Source organism: Panulirus ornatus, chromosome 13 (genome assembly GCF_036320965.1).
Source record: "Panulirus ornatus isolate Po-2019 chromosome 13, ASM3632096v1, whole genome shotgun sequence".
In the NCBI taxonomy this organism is placed as follows: Eukaryota; Metazoa; Arthropoda; class Malacostraca; order Decapoda; family Palinuridae; genus Panulirus; species Panulirus ornatus.
In genome coordinates this window covers 59,814,935-59,827,434 of record NC_092236.1, presented here as the reverse complement: position 1 = coordinate 59,827,434, position 12,500 = coordinate 59,814,935, and the positions used below count along the sequence as shown (strand labels likewise).

The 12,500-nt window shown below is 43.1% G+C and overlaps 1 protein-coding gene across 2 annotated transcripts in view; it reads right to left on the bottom strand.

Annotated features, from left to right (window-relative positions):
• Nucleotides 1–12,500, bottom strand: part of LOC139752954 (uncharacterized) — a 67,475-nt gene that overhangs the window by 49,327 nt on the left and 5,648 nt on the right. The window contains exon 1 of one of the 2 annotated variants that reach the window (XM_071669071.1): nt 6,470–6,972. The exons of the other annotated variant lie outside the window; for it this stretch is intronic. Within the exon in view, the coding sequence (XP_071525172.1) occupies nt 6,470–6,522 (53 nt within the window). The 5' untranslated portion in view covers nt 6,523–6,972. Of the gene's footprint in view, nt 1–6,469; nt 6,973–12,500 lie in introns of those variants that run through there. 2 annotated transcript variants of the gene reach the window in all.

The window sequence follows — 12,500 nt, the reverse complement described above, 5'->3', positions numbered from 1 at the left end:
ACACAGACACTTCAGAGTTGAAACCAAAGCCTTGTTACCGTCAGCCCGACCACGTCCCACCTTAAGACTGGAGGAAGGAAGGTGCTACGGCTGGACCACACACTCTGGGTCATGGAGGGAGACTGGGGTTGTGGAACGTCTCCCCGGAGGGAGCGGGGAGGGCATCACAAGGCAGGGGGCGTGGGATACCATGAGCTGAGGGATGTGGGATGACGAGGAAGCTTCGGGATACCTTGGGTCAACACTGGAGACAAGGGCGCCGTGGCTGGTGCAGGCCATCGTCAATATGGCCTGAGGTGCTCGACTCAGCCACCAGCACGACAATCTCCCCTTCATGGGGAGGACATAAACCACGTCTCCCCTTCATGGGGAGGATATAAACCACGTCTCCCCTTCATGGGGAGGACATAAACCACATCTTCCCTTTATGGGGAGGACATAAACCACATCTCCCCTTCATGGGGAGGACGTAAACCACATCTCCCCTTTATGGGGAGGACATAAACCACATCTCCCCTTTAATGAAGGTCAGTTTTTCTGTACTACGTCCACGGTGGATACGTCGAGGATCACGTACGAAAGGATATATTCAGTATTTTCCCTTTAGAGAGAATATGTGGCCTGATATGTGCAGGGGATCTTACCACATCAGTGTGTTGTATACGGAGATACGGTCACACCAAAGTATATACGACTACCAGGCTTACATCTGGGATATACCAAGAGTGTGATACCACTAGCAGGACTATAGGAAAGATATAGCAAAATATAATACAATTAGCAGGACAATATATAGGATATAGCAAATGATAATGACCAGGAGGCCTCTTAGAGAGCCATCATACCATCAAGCCAACAACTTGAATTACCAGAATACATACACGTGAGACGACCAACACAGTAGCGAGGATCTTCGCTGATGAAAAACTTAATAAAACATTTTAACTCCATCAAAATTTGATCTAACGCCACAGTCCAGTGACGCACCTTGAAAGCAGACACCTCACACCTAAGGAGACTTTATCAACTAATTTTCCACGAGTCTAATTACGATGAACCACTCCAACAACCTGACTTACATCCAAGTAAGACGAATGAGGTCGACCTTCATATATCTTAGATTAAAGTTAAAGTTACGTTACGTGTTCATAATCATACCTCCAGACACTTGACCTCCTTCGCCCTAATAAATGTCCTCAAATGACCTCGTTTCCCGCTAAACGTGGTCACACACGCCCCGTGACCCCTTGGTCCAAAGGTACACGGTCTCTCCCTCACGTCCTGGTAACCGTCCCCACACCACACACCGGCCTGGTCCCACGACACTCCCACTTTACATACTCTTCCCTCCTACTGCTCCCCAGCTGTAGCCTCCCACCCAACCTTTCTCCCACCACTTCTCTGTTTCATCCCATGTCTTTCCATTCCCCAGATCCCCCTTCCTCTCCCCCCTCCCTGCCCCTGGACACCGTCCCACCCTAAAAGCCTTGCATCGTGGGAGTGACGTCAGAGAGCTTCCCGAACCACCACAGCCTTGGGTGGGACGCCTGGTGGCAACAGCCCTCCCACGGCAGACTCGTGCACCTTCATCATCCGTAATTAACAACAGGAGCACCGCTAATCACCTACAATCAGGTGTAATCACCGCTGGAGGGGAGGCCCATCCCCTCTGAACGATCCTTATGCAAGTTGCACACAGTCTTGAGTTACCACAGGAGATGAAATGAAGATATTGACGCTCTGAGAGACACGTCCGTACACAACTTCGAAATCCATCTCTAAAACACCTCCATCATACCATACGCTCCTCCTGGCGTCGTACCTAGTGGTGTGTCAATACACGCAAACATTGACGACCAACAGGCTGGGAAGTGGAACATATATCTCTTGACCTTTGACCCCGTGACCGGCCTCACAACAACCGCACTGGAGCACGACGGTACGACCCAAGGGTATGATGGTCGGACCTCTGACCTGACCTTATGGGTCGCACCACAGGTCACATTATCATACCTACGGGTCTTATTGTCGTGCTCAAAGGGTTGTACCGTCGTCCCCGGTGTCGTAAGGACAGGGATGAAATGGTCGTGGCTCTAGGGTCACTGTGGAGCTTCCGGTAACAGAGTCTACCATGGGGGAGTGAGGGGAGTCTCCCCCCCTCCCCCCAGGGTAGGATGACACAGTGTTGGAAGTTATCATCCTTAATGACACATCACATCACTCACAAAACAAACTACTAAAATCATATTCCATACCTATCACGGTATGGAACACATCATGGCTGACCCAGTACATAACTACACACTCAGGGAATGGATGAGAGCGGATGCGGCCTTTCTTCGTCGGTTACTGGTGCTACCTCGCCAACACGGGAAACGGCGATCAAGTATGTGGGGGGGGGGGGGGGGAGGTATCACTGAATACATTTATGATTATTTTATTGATACAGAGAAAGTTTTAGGGATAATCTTTCACCGGATAATCCCTCCAGAGACCATGTCCAACTTGAGGATAATGACCTCAGCTGCAGCTACGGGGGAGTGTGGGGGTGAGGGTAGACCCTGGGGTCACGCAGGCGGGAAGAGGTCAATGACCTACTGATAGTATCAGCACAAGGCCGACCAGTAATGCTGTACACTACATGGTTCCGGTCATCACGCAAACCACTGAGGAACGTCGGTCTCCCAGACATGGTAAGCCTTCGTCAGGTCAGACAGAATACATAACGTTTTAGGGTCTAACGTGTAACAAGAGCACGTGACCTCGTATGTCGTGGAGAGGAGATTCTGGCAGACCACAGCCAACCCAGCTGTTCATCGTCCTCTCAGGGGTTGATCCATGAATAGTACCTGGGGTTAGCTGGATTGTGTATATGTGTGTGTGTGTGTGTGTGTGTACATATAGTCTCAAAGATGATACATATTAAAAGGTAGAAAGACGGGGAGGGTTACCACGTTTTGAATTAATTACCTATATAATTCACTGATGGTAATAACACTAATACATTTTTGTATACACGATCCAGCAGTCATTACATTTAATGATAATCCTGCACTATATATAGGCATCACCAACCCTTTAGTCTGTCTATACACCAACAACACTTAAGTTAATTAATATACCAACGATCAACACTTAAGTCACTACAACAACCCTTCAGTCACAACCTGGACACAACTTAACGTCAACGGTAGCAACACTTCAACAGTAATTTCCAAGATTTAATCTTAAATGACGCAAGGCATCAGATGGGTAGTGTTGTGATGACTTACACTGACACAAACACAAACACACACACATACACACACTGTACACTGGACACACTCGCCAGTCCCAGGCCGGAGCGAGTCCTGGTATAAGCTGGTGTGTGTGTGTGTGTGTGTGTGTGTGTGTGTGTGTGTGTGTGTGTGTGTCACAGACCGTAGGTGTCATGAATATCATGCATGACAGTCAATGAAAACTCCAAATGAAAATGAAGGCAAGGCTAAGATCCAGTGAGCAACCATCTACCTCACCATGAATGTCTACGAGAGGAGAGGTACACTACCTCCCTACCTACCAGTGCTCACGCCTAGCTAGTAGCGCTCACCGCAGGAAAACTCGAGGCTAAGAATCAAGTGTTGAACGAGTTAAATTTTGTCGAGTGTTATGTGTAAGATGAAAGTAGCTTGCGTATGTGAGACAAAGAAAAGGAAAAGTGTTAGCTACCGTGGTGGAGACTCACTACCCCGCCCCTATTAATCCTCCCACTATGCATGCGGGTAGTGCCATCCTGGTACGTGTTCAAAAAGCAAAAAAAAAAAAAAATCTAACGCTTTAAGAGATGGGGCAGCCACAAGTGAAATATCCCTCCTCTACGGTGGACACGAGTAATTACATATACGAACACATACACACCAGCGTTTTTATACACAAAGGAATACCTGTAGTTTACAAAAGCGAATAATGCCGCTACATACCGCTCACTTTTGACGTCGGACAGTGTGTATCCCGCCGAACAAAGAGCATGGTATGTGCATGGCATAAGAATCCACATGGGATTTCAGCAAGTTGTTTCATGTATATATATATAGTCATTTGACCTTCGTCGGCAAGATGGGGGAGATACGCTGAAAATACTTGCAGAGCTGGACTCCACCCCTCGCAAGTACACTGTTCTGGACATGAGCAAATGACTGCAGATAGTGGAATATCAAATCAACCTTCTAGGAAAATACTCATTATTATGTGCTGCAAACTAGGTCAATATTTGACATGGTTATGAAATATCATGAATACAACAATAGTGATACACTGCAATCCCTGCTATTTCGATCAGTAGAGCAAAATGTTTCATGTAGACAGGGAAATTATTTCTAAATGTTAATGATTCTTCCATTGTGCATTATTAAGAGTATACATGTGCAATCAGTGGAAATATATTCTAATTACTTGCGTGTGAGATATCGATTCTCAGAAAGCGTTTGCTTAATCCCATAAGCATCACAAGCCCTTGAACATCACAACCCCTTGAACATCACAACCCCTTGAACATCACAACCCCTTGAACATCACAACCCCTTGAGCATGATAATGAAACTGCTGAGATAAAGAAAACTATGGAAGTGGATAACTGCTTTAAGTACATCTACTTAACTTATATGTAAGAACGACAACTGAGCCCTACGTGTACATGGCTTACAGCTCAAGTAATTTTATCAAATCCCTCTACCTCCATACATCAATACCGCAAGTAAAGCGAATTGCTCTTTCAAATGTTTGACTTTTTCTGTACGATGATGAAATCCCTTACTAACAATGATTTTATCCTTATCCTACAATAGCCTGATCTCTAAAGGCATATGAAATATGGAATCTGTTAAATGTCACCCTGAAAGGTCAATAGTAATCATTTTGCAACTATTTCATATCAAACATGGCGACTGCAAAAGCCTTCGTTCTCATTTGCAGGTATACCGGAAGAGCACTTGATCGATGTAGAATCGGTCTCAAACCTCAGAAAACACAATCGAATCTCAGCCGAGCGGAAACCTGAAGGCAAGCACAAACGATCGATCCTACGTCGAGTAAAAGAGTAAGATCACACATCAATTTCTGATCGGATGGAAACCTCAAGCCACATGCGTGCAGCCTTCAGCCAGACAAATGGTGGGCGCACGAGCGACGGATCTAAAGGACAGACGAAATGTCAGTCCACGGCGGACGTCCTCCACAACAAGTGATGCGCCACAGACCAGTAGACTGTTTCCATCTCGCACGTACGTCATTCTCCTCAAACCTCCAGCGTATTCTGACGACTTGTCAAATGTTATAACATAAGCTGAGAGGCGATAAAGAGGATGTAACTGGAGTTTACTGAAATGAACATTAATCCAGTGGAAGTAACAGCACAGAGATGTGAAGCCTATCTCTGATGGCCGAACATATCTCAATCTTGTCCGACTACCATAGTTTTATCGTATTATTTACTGCTCGTGCTTCACAACTGACCTCTCGTAGTACACGAGTGATTAATTTACAGAATGGTAACGTAATGAATATAAAACCTTATAATATTCATCATTACTGCATTAACCTACCACATAAATCAATGTAACCTTCTATTCAACTACATCTAAGCATGAAAAAGAATAAGATATAATAACATACAGTAAGCAAAAAACTAAACTACGAAGGATTCAGCTTATACAAGCTTATTAACAGAATCAGCCAATAACAATCTCATGTACATAATATTCAAGTATCCAATCTTAAAGTTGTCCACGAAAACATAAATTTCAACTATACGACGAAGTCACCCACTACTGTATCGCCAATGGGCCACATGCAGTGTGAGAGTGAACGTGGTGTTAGAATTATCTTGAACACCTGAAGGTGTTGAAGATTTTTCGGTTGGTGGATGTTGTAGCTTACGTTGACGGTCTTAATGATCCTGGCAGCTGATAGGCCTAAAGCCAAAACAACCCATCATCCTGTATCGCATGTCTGCCAATAACCACTTTCTGCCGATAACCACTTTCTTATCAATGTATCTTATACTAGTATCATACCGCCATGAATGGTGTTGGAAGAATCAGCTCAGAACTTCACTAATCCATGAAACACTTGCGAGTAAACTTTTATTACCGAATCGTCAGGGGAAAAAAGCTCACTTCAGTAATTCCCACGGTCTTGGAATGATCCTTTACTACAGTATGTACTACAACCTTTACTACAGTATGTACTACAACCTTTGCTACGGTATGTACTACAACCTTTACTACAGCATTTACTACATCCTTTAAAACAGTAAGTACCACAATCATTACTACAGTATGTACTACATCCTGTACTACAGTATGTACTACAGTATGTATTACAATCTTTACTACAGTATGTACTACATCCTTTCAAACAGTACGTACTACACAAGGTATATTAAGTACCAGAGAGTACTTAGCGTACCCTGGTACCTCAAACTACTACTTACCTCTTAAGTAAGCCCGTAAGTTTCTTCAGCAACACTTCCCTGTTTTGGGCCATTGTCTAATATTTCCCTCTCATTATAGCGTGTGATGACGGACAGCCACAGCAGTTTAAATCATTTTTTACCACAACCCACAAGGGCTCACTCGACATGACTTCAACACAACTTTGGAACAGTCTGTCAAAATCTATTCTGGTGACACTGTGAGCTGTGTTCAAAGCTCTCTGCAGATACGCTGATAAATAGTAGATTGTAATCACCACTGCTAAGAACCACGAACTCGTGCTTGGTCACGAAACTTTCAATATCCTTAGTTCTGAAGAGAAGAACCACAAGTCTCGTCCCGTCATGGATCAAGCCATTTACAAATGGTAGTCCAGTGAGCATAACTTCAACAGTCCGCTCATACAAGACTCGACATCGAACTTCCGCATGGTGCTCAATATTGTCTTAAAAGGTTGATGAAATCCCAGAAAATGACCGCAAGATTTGGGGCTGACCAATGAAGTAACGTTGGGAACAGGGAGCAAGCGCAGATGATCAATACATCGTCTCGATCCCATACGCCATGACTTTGGCTTCATGATCTGTTCCTGTCTTCGTTTTCCCAGCAGGTGTATCTAATCATACCAAAGCCATCGACAAGCACGATAGTAAATGATAAAGTACGATGGTTATCTGCCCTCATTATACATCCAAACAAGTTTGGGAAAGTAGATGGGGACAAATGGATATCGTCATGCGATTCAAAGGTTGCATGACGTCATGAAGAATGAATCATGCAACGTCTTTAGTCCATGACTTACTCGCCGACCAAACCACTGAACGAAGCTTAATGAACCAAGACGAATGGAAAAGAAAAGACAAATTTAGCTGACATTTAACCCTCTCCGATTATATGAATGACAGGCTTCGTCCCTCGAATCCCTGATATGATCACAGAATTTCCTTAATATATGTCTGGTACTGAAGAGGGATTATAATCATAACGCAATTTCCGATAGATCTATAAATCCACTTAATATTCATGTTCATATACAGTATAACATGTTTTTTTTTATCTTTTTTAATGCAATCTAACAAGGTCATCTGGATGTAAAGATATGAAAACTTTATTTCAGTGATATACGGTTAACCCGTGCTCCATAAAATAACATCACATGGCAAATAATACAATGACACTAAGTGACCATGGTCCATTTGAGAGGATAATAAGTTCTTAAAACATGGTTAACATGATAAGTGATGGATCACGCCAGCAGGACTGAGATAGACTACGCTTTAACTTGGACTGCGTGTGTGATATTCCCAGGCAGGTCTGGTTGCGTGTCTGATATTCCCACACAGGCTGGTTGCTCAGGGGTACGGACACAAGGGGGCAGAAAATGGGAAAGAAAATGGAGATGGAATAATAGCTCAGAGACGCAGCAAACACGCAGGGGTAGCGTAGCCACCTTCCTGTACTTGTCATTTCATGCAAAACACATTTGCACATGTCGTATACGCACACACTGATTACATATACATTTGGGGCCTACAGACGAACTTACAGACATAGACCCTGGTATATGATCACACACGCATACACACACAAGCTGCAGTCATGACACCACACACAACACGCATGCATCATAGTCGACACAAAAGTGTAACTTTGGGGTTCGGTAACTCTTGCATGGCAGAGGCCGACACTATACATGTGGCAGGTTTACATAATATATAATCCATCGGGTTTGAGTTATCTTTATCGTCAACTACAAGGCTATGTTGTGGTACTGGAGTATTGGATAGGTAAAAAGTAATTTTAAGTGTTTTTCAGACCTATTGTGTACTACTGAGGAAGTCTGTAGTTCATATGATGTTGCACTTTACTGGGTGTTTACGAAGTATGAAATGCGTAATAGCCATGAGAAAGTCAAGTCAGTTTTGAACATCTAGCAACACAACACGGTATTTTTCAACTCATTGTAATTGGTGGCATCATCTTGGTCAAGCCTACCACTGACACCGCAAAATAAATTCCAAAATACAACTAATGATGTTAGTACAAGGTTAACAATGTAGTCGCCTTCATAAGAATTTGATGTACAAAATTCATCATAACAAACTACCAAGAAAGGTGTGGATGATAAGGTTACTGACCTTGAGGAAAACCTTCACACAGCGAGGTCGCTAACCCAGACAAGTGCATGACTTACTGCCCTTCACATAGTGACAGCATCGTCCCTGATAAAATACTTAGACAGTAAGGCTACTTACCTATTGACAGGCTTCACACAGTGAGGCTATTGGCCTTTAGAAGCTTCTGATATAAAGATTATTCAGCCAAGACAGTCAGGTTGTTGACCTGGGTGAAGCCTTCAGACGGTGAAGTAGACATTGGATAACCCTCAGTGCTTACTGACCTTGTGAGGAGCTTCACACAGTGAGGTTGTGGATCTACAACAAGCCTTCAGCGAGTATAATGACCGATGGAATAACCTCAGACAGAGGTTAACTACAAAAAGCCTTTAATGAGTAATTATTGATCTAACAAGAGGTAGTTAATATTAAGGCCATTGACCTGGAGAGAGGCTTCAGATAGCGAGTTCCTGACCTAACAGATATATTTATATGCTTGGGACTCTGGCACAGAGGGCGGTGTGGACAGTGTCGGGGTGGTGAGGCCACACTGACCCTGGGGTACCGTTCCCTTGCACACATTACTGGCCCGAGGAGCGTTCGGACGGTGCTGTCATTAGGATGAGGAAGCACAGGTGTTCGAATATAGTTTATGACTTCGGAGTCATATTCGTCTGGCGAGGTTGCTGACCTCGTGGGTATGTTGGAGGGTAGGTTCCTGGGGCGTGTGGTGTGTGACCTTAATGTTTAATGATCATCTTTCGTAATGCTCAGACTGTGTTGGTATTCGTGACTCCAGCCAGAAGAACTGGGGAGAAACGGACAAACACTCATGAAGAAAATGACAACATACACACGGCATCACTGTACCATTCACTCATTTGTTTGTTTCTCTTTTCAGTTAAAAATCCAGAGCCTCGTATAAGAACAGGGAATCATTTAATTCTCTATAATTCAGAAAAAGCAAATGTACGAAGTGTACTGCTAATGACGATAGCGCGTGTGAAGGTAGTTTAGTTTCATAAGTCATTCATACATACACAGCTTGTGTCCCTGTGTCCTGCACCACATATGCCATCACGACGGCCAAACGACAACTGCCAGGGTCTCCTGACACCTCAGGTAAATACCGAGTTTACACTCACTATCTTACCTTCATCTAACCACCGCACATCAACGTGTTACGTGTAAGTATATAAATTAATCTATGTAATAATCTAATAAGTATATATATATATATATATATATATATATATATATATATATATATATATATATATATATATATATATATGTATATATATATATATATATATATATATATATATATATATATATATATATATATATAAATATATATATATATTCCTATGAGTCCACGGGTAAATTGAAACACGATAAGTTCCCAAGTGCACTTTCGTGTAATAATCACATCATTAGGGTACACACAAGAGAGAAATATGTCAGTTGATAACAATTAGCATACCATTTTATTATCTAGAATCATACTTAAATGAAATATAAGACAAATATAGTTATATACTAAAAAATAATGAACCACAATTCCAGTCTTCTGATGTTTAATTCAGACATTGATCCATACTGCACACAACTTTACAAGATATGTAACAAAATACGATATTCTCCATGCAACTCAAGGTCAAGAGCAGTTACCTCTTGACCTCCAATCACACATTAACACATGAATTATTCTTACCGTCGCATGTACAAACACATCAACCTCACCACTACACCATACTCCGCAATATATACACCTCAAACACCCATAGCAAAAATTTTACGTTAAGCAGCATATTACATGAACCTAAAATTAACTATATATATATATATATATATATATATATATATATATATATATATATATATACATACGAATAAAGTCCATAGAAGTGTGTGTGTGTGTGTTATCCGTGGGGATAGGGGAGAAAGACTACTGCCCATACATTCCGTGTATCGCAGAAGGCGACTACATGGGGCGGGAGCGGGGAGCTGGAAATCCTCCCGTCTTACTTTTCCAAAAGAAGGAACACATAAGGATGCCAAGTGAGGATCCCCTCCCCCCCTTAGGCTCAGCCATCTGTTCTTGACGCTATCTCGTTAATGCGGGTAATATGTATGAAAAAATGTGCGTATAAGTGTATGTATGGATGTTCTTGGGCAACTGACTAACCGTTACTGACACGTCTTCCAGCGATCTTATCTACGGACGCGCACATCCGTATTTCACTAAGGAACAGAATCATTATAGCAACGTGCATACAACGTCAGGGTTTCCCAGCACAGGGGACGTGAGGGTACATGTCTGAGCTAGCGACATGGGTGTTGCTACTTGTAACGAAGTGAACTCCATAGTCAATACTCTCTGAATCTCTTATGGCAACAATGTGGTGTGGAAATATAAAGGAAAAAAGTAAATAATCAACCCTATGATCATCCCAGGACCTCCAGGTGTGGCCAAACGAACCCGGGGAACCCTAACTGGGGCGAACCAACTTACAGCGGTCATCTACCGCCCCCTCCTCCCCACAGCTGGTAATCCCTTCAGTTCCTCTCTAACTTGCTACTGTTAACCCTTTACTCCCGAGCCGACATTCACTGATGTCTTACCCCCATCCCCCGCCCCTCCCCTGGGACTGACATTTCAAGAATTAGGACGCCGCAAGACCAGTGACACAAGCAAGAGCGACCGCTAGGCTAGGAAACGCACCCCTGATTATCCGTGAGAGAGGGAGGAAGGTTGGAGGAGACAGCGTGTGTATAGCTACGAGTGCCTACATCTAAGATTATCCATACAGCAGGGACGGCGCTCACTGCTGTCACCACAGAAGAAACGTAGATACATAAAAAAAAAAGATTATCATACGAACCCAAACGCCCATCATACGTAACACAGCGCGTGGGGACGTGATGAGCAAGGCTTCAACTGGGGGGAGGTGGAGGGAAGACGAGAGATTACTACAGGGTGAGGGGAAGAGTGGGCTACCTAGGGACCCCCTGATGGGTCACAAGCAGTATACTGGGACCGTCTGTAGAGACATGATTGGATGTCTCTGATCGGCTTTCCAGGCTTGATAAAGTCCTGATTGCTTCTCGCACGATAATAGATCCGGAATTAGGATCTCCAAGCCCGGTAGGGACCCTAATTGCCTGTTGGGAGGAGACTAGACCTGCGTCTCCCGGGGATAATAACTTGACCTACTTTTCAAGGGTCAAAAGAAAACAATGACGTGATCCCATGTAGCTCGGTCGGGTAATGGCGGCGATGAGATCAGTTCTATTTTTCTTTAAGTAACTATGTCAATCCCACAGTCGTAATAATAATAGCTACTTACATGATACATCCATCTGAATCACACATTCACTTTGGGTGGGAAAAATATAAAATGCAGCACTCATGTAGTTGTCTCACTTCACCGAGTGGTACATTATTTTCATGATGGTACGATAATCCTGGGTACGTCACTTTCATCCAGGTACAGCTGTTCCCATCCATGCTATTCCTGCCACATCATTTCAAACGTCACTCTGCTGATGATAATTAATTACATTCACACTATTTCTGTTTCGACCTGACATGAACTATTATAAAGATATGAAGTGTTCAATCCTCGCTGAAGATCCGGTTACGAGAACCTCCTCTGACAGAATGATCCATGTAGAAAACAAAATTATCAAAATTCTAAATTCTAATGAAAAATTCCATAGTTTCCTTTTAGACATAATTTCTACCTTTAAAAATCCTCTGGCTTCTAGCTAAAACCCAGGATTCCCAGTAACAAAATACTTTCTTTTCTTTAGGTAAATGATAAGTTACGGGTTCGATCTGCATTTAGCCTAAAAATAACCACAGACTGAGACCCACAGATATGGAGGGTCAATATTTTGGCTCCGT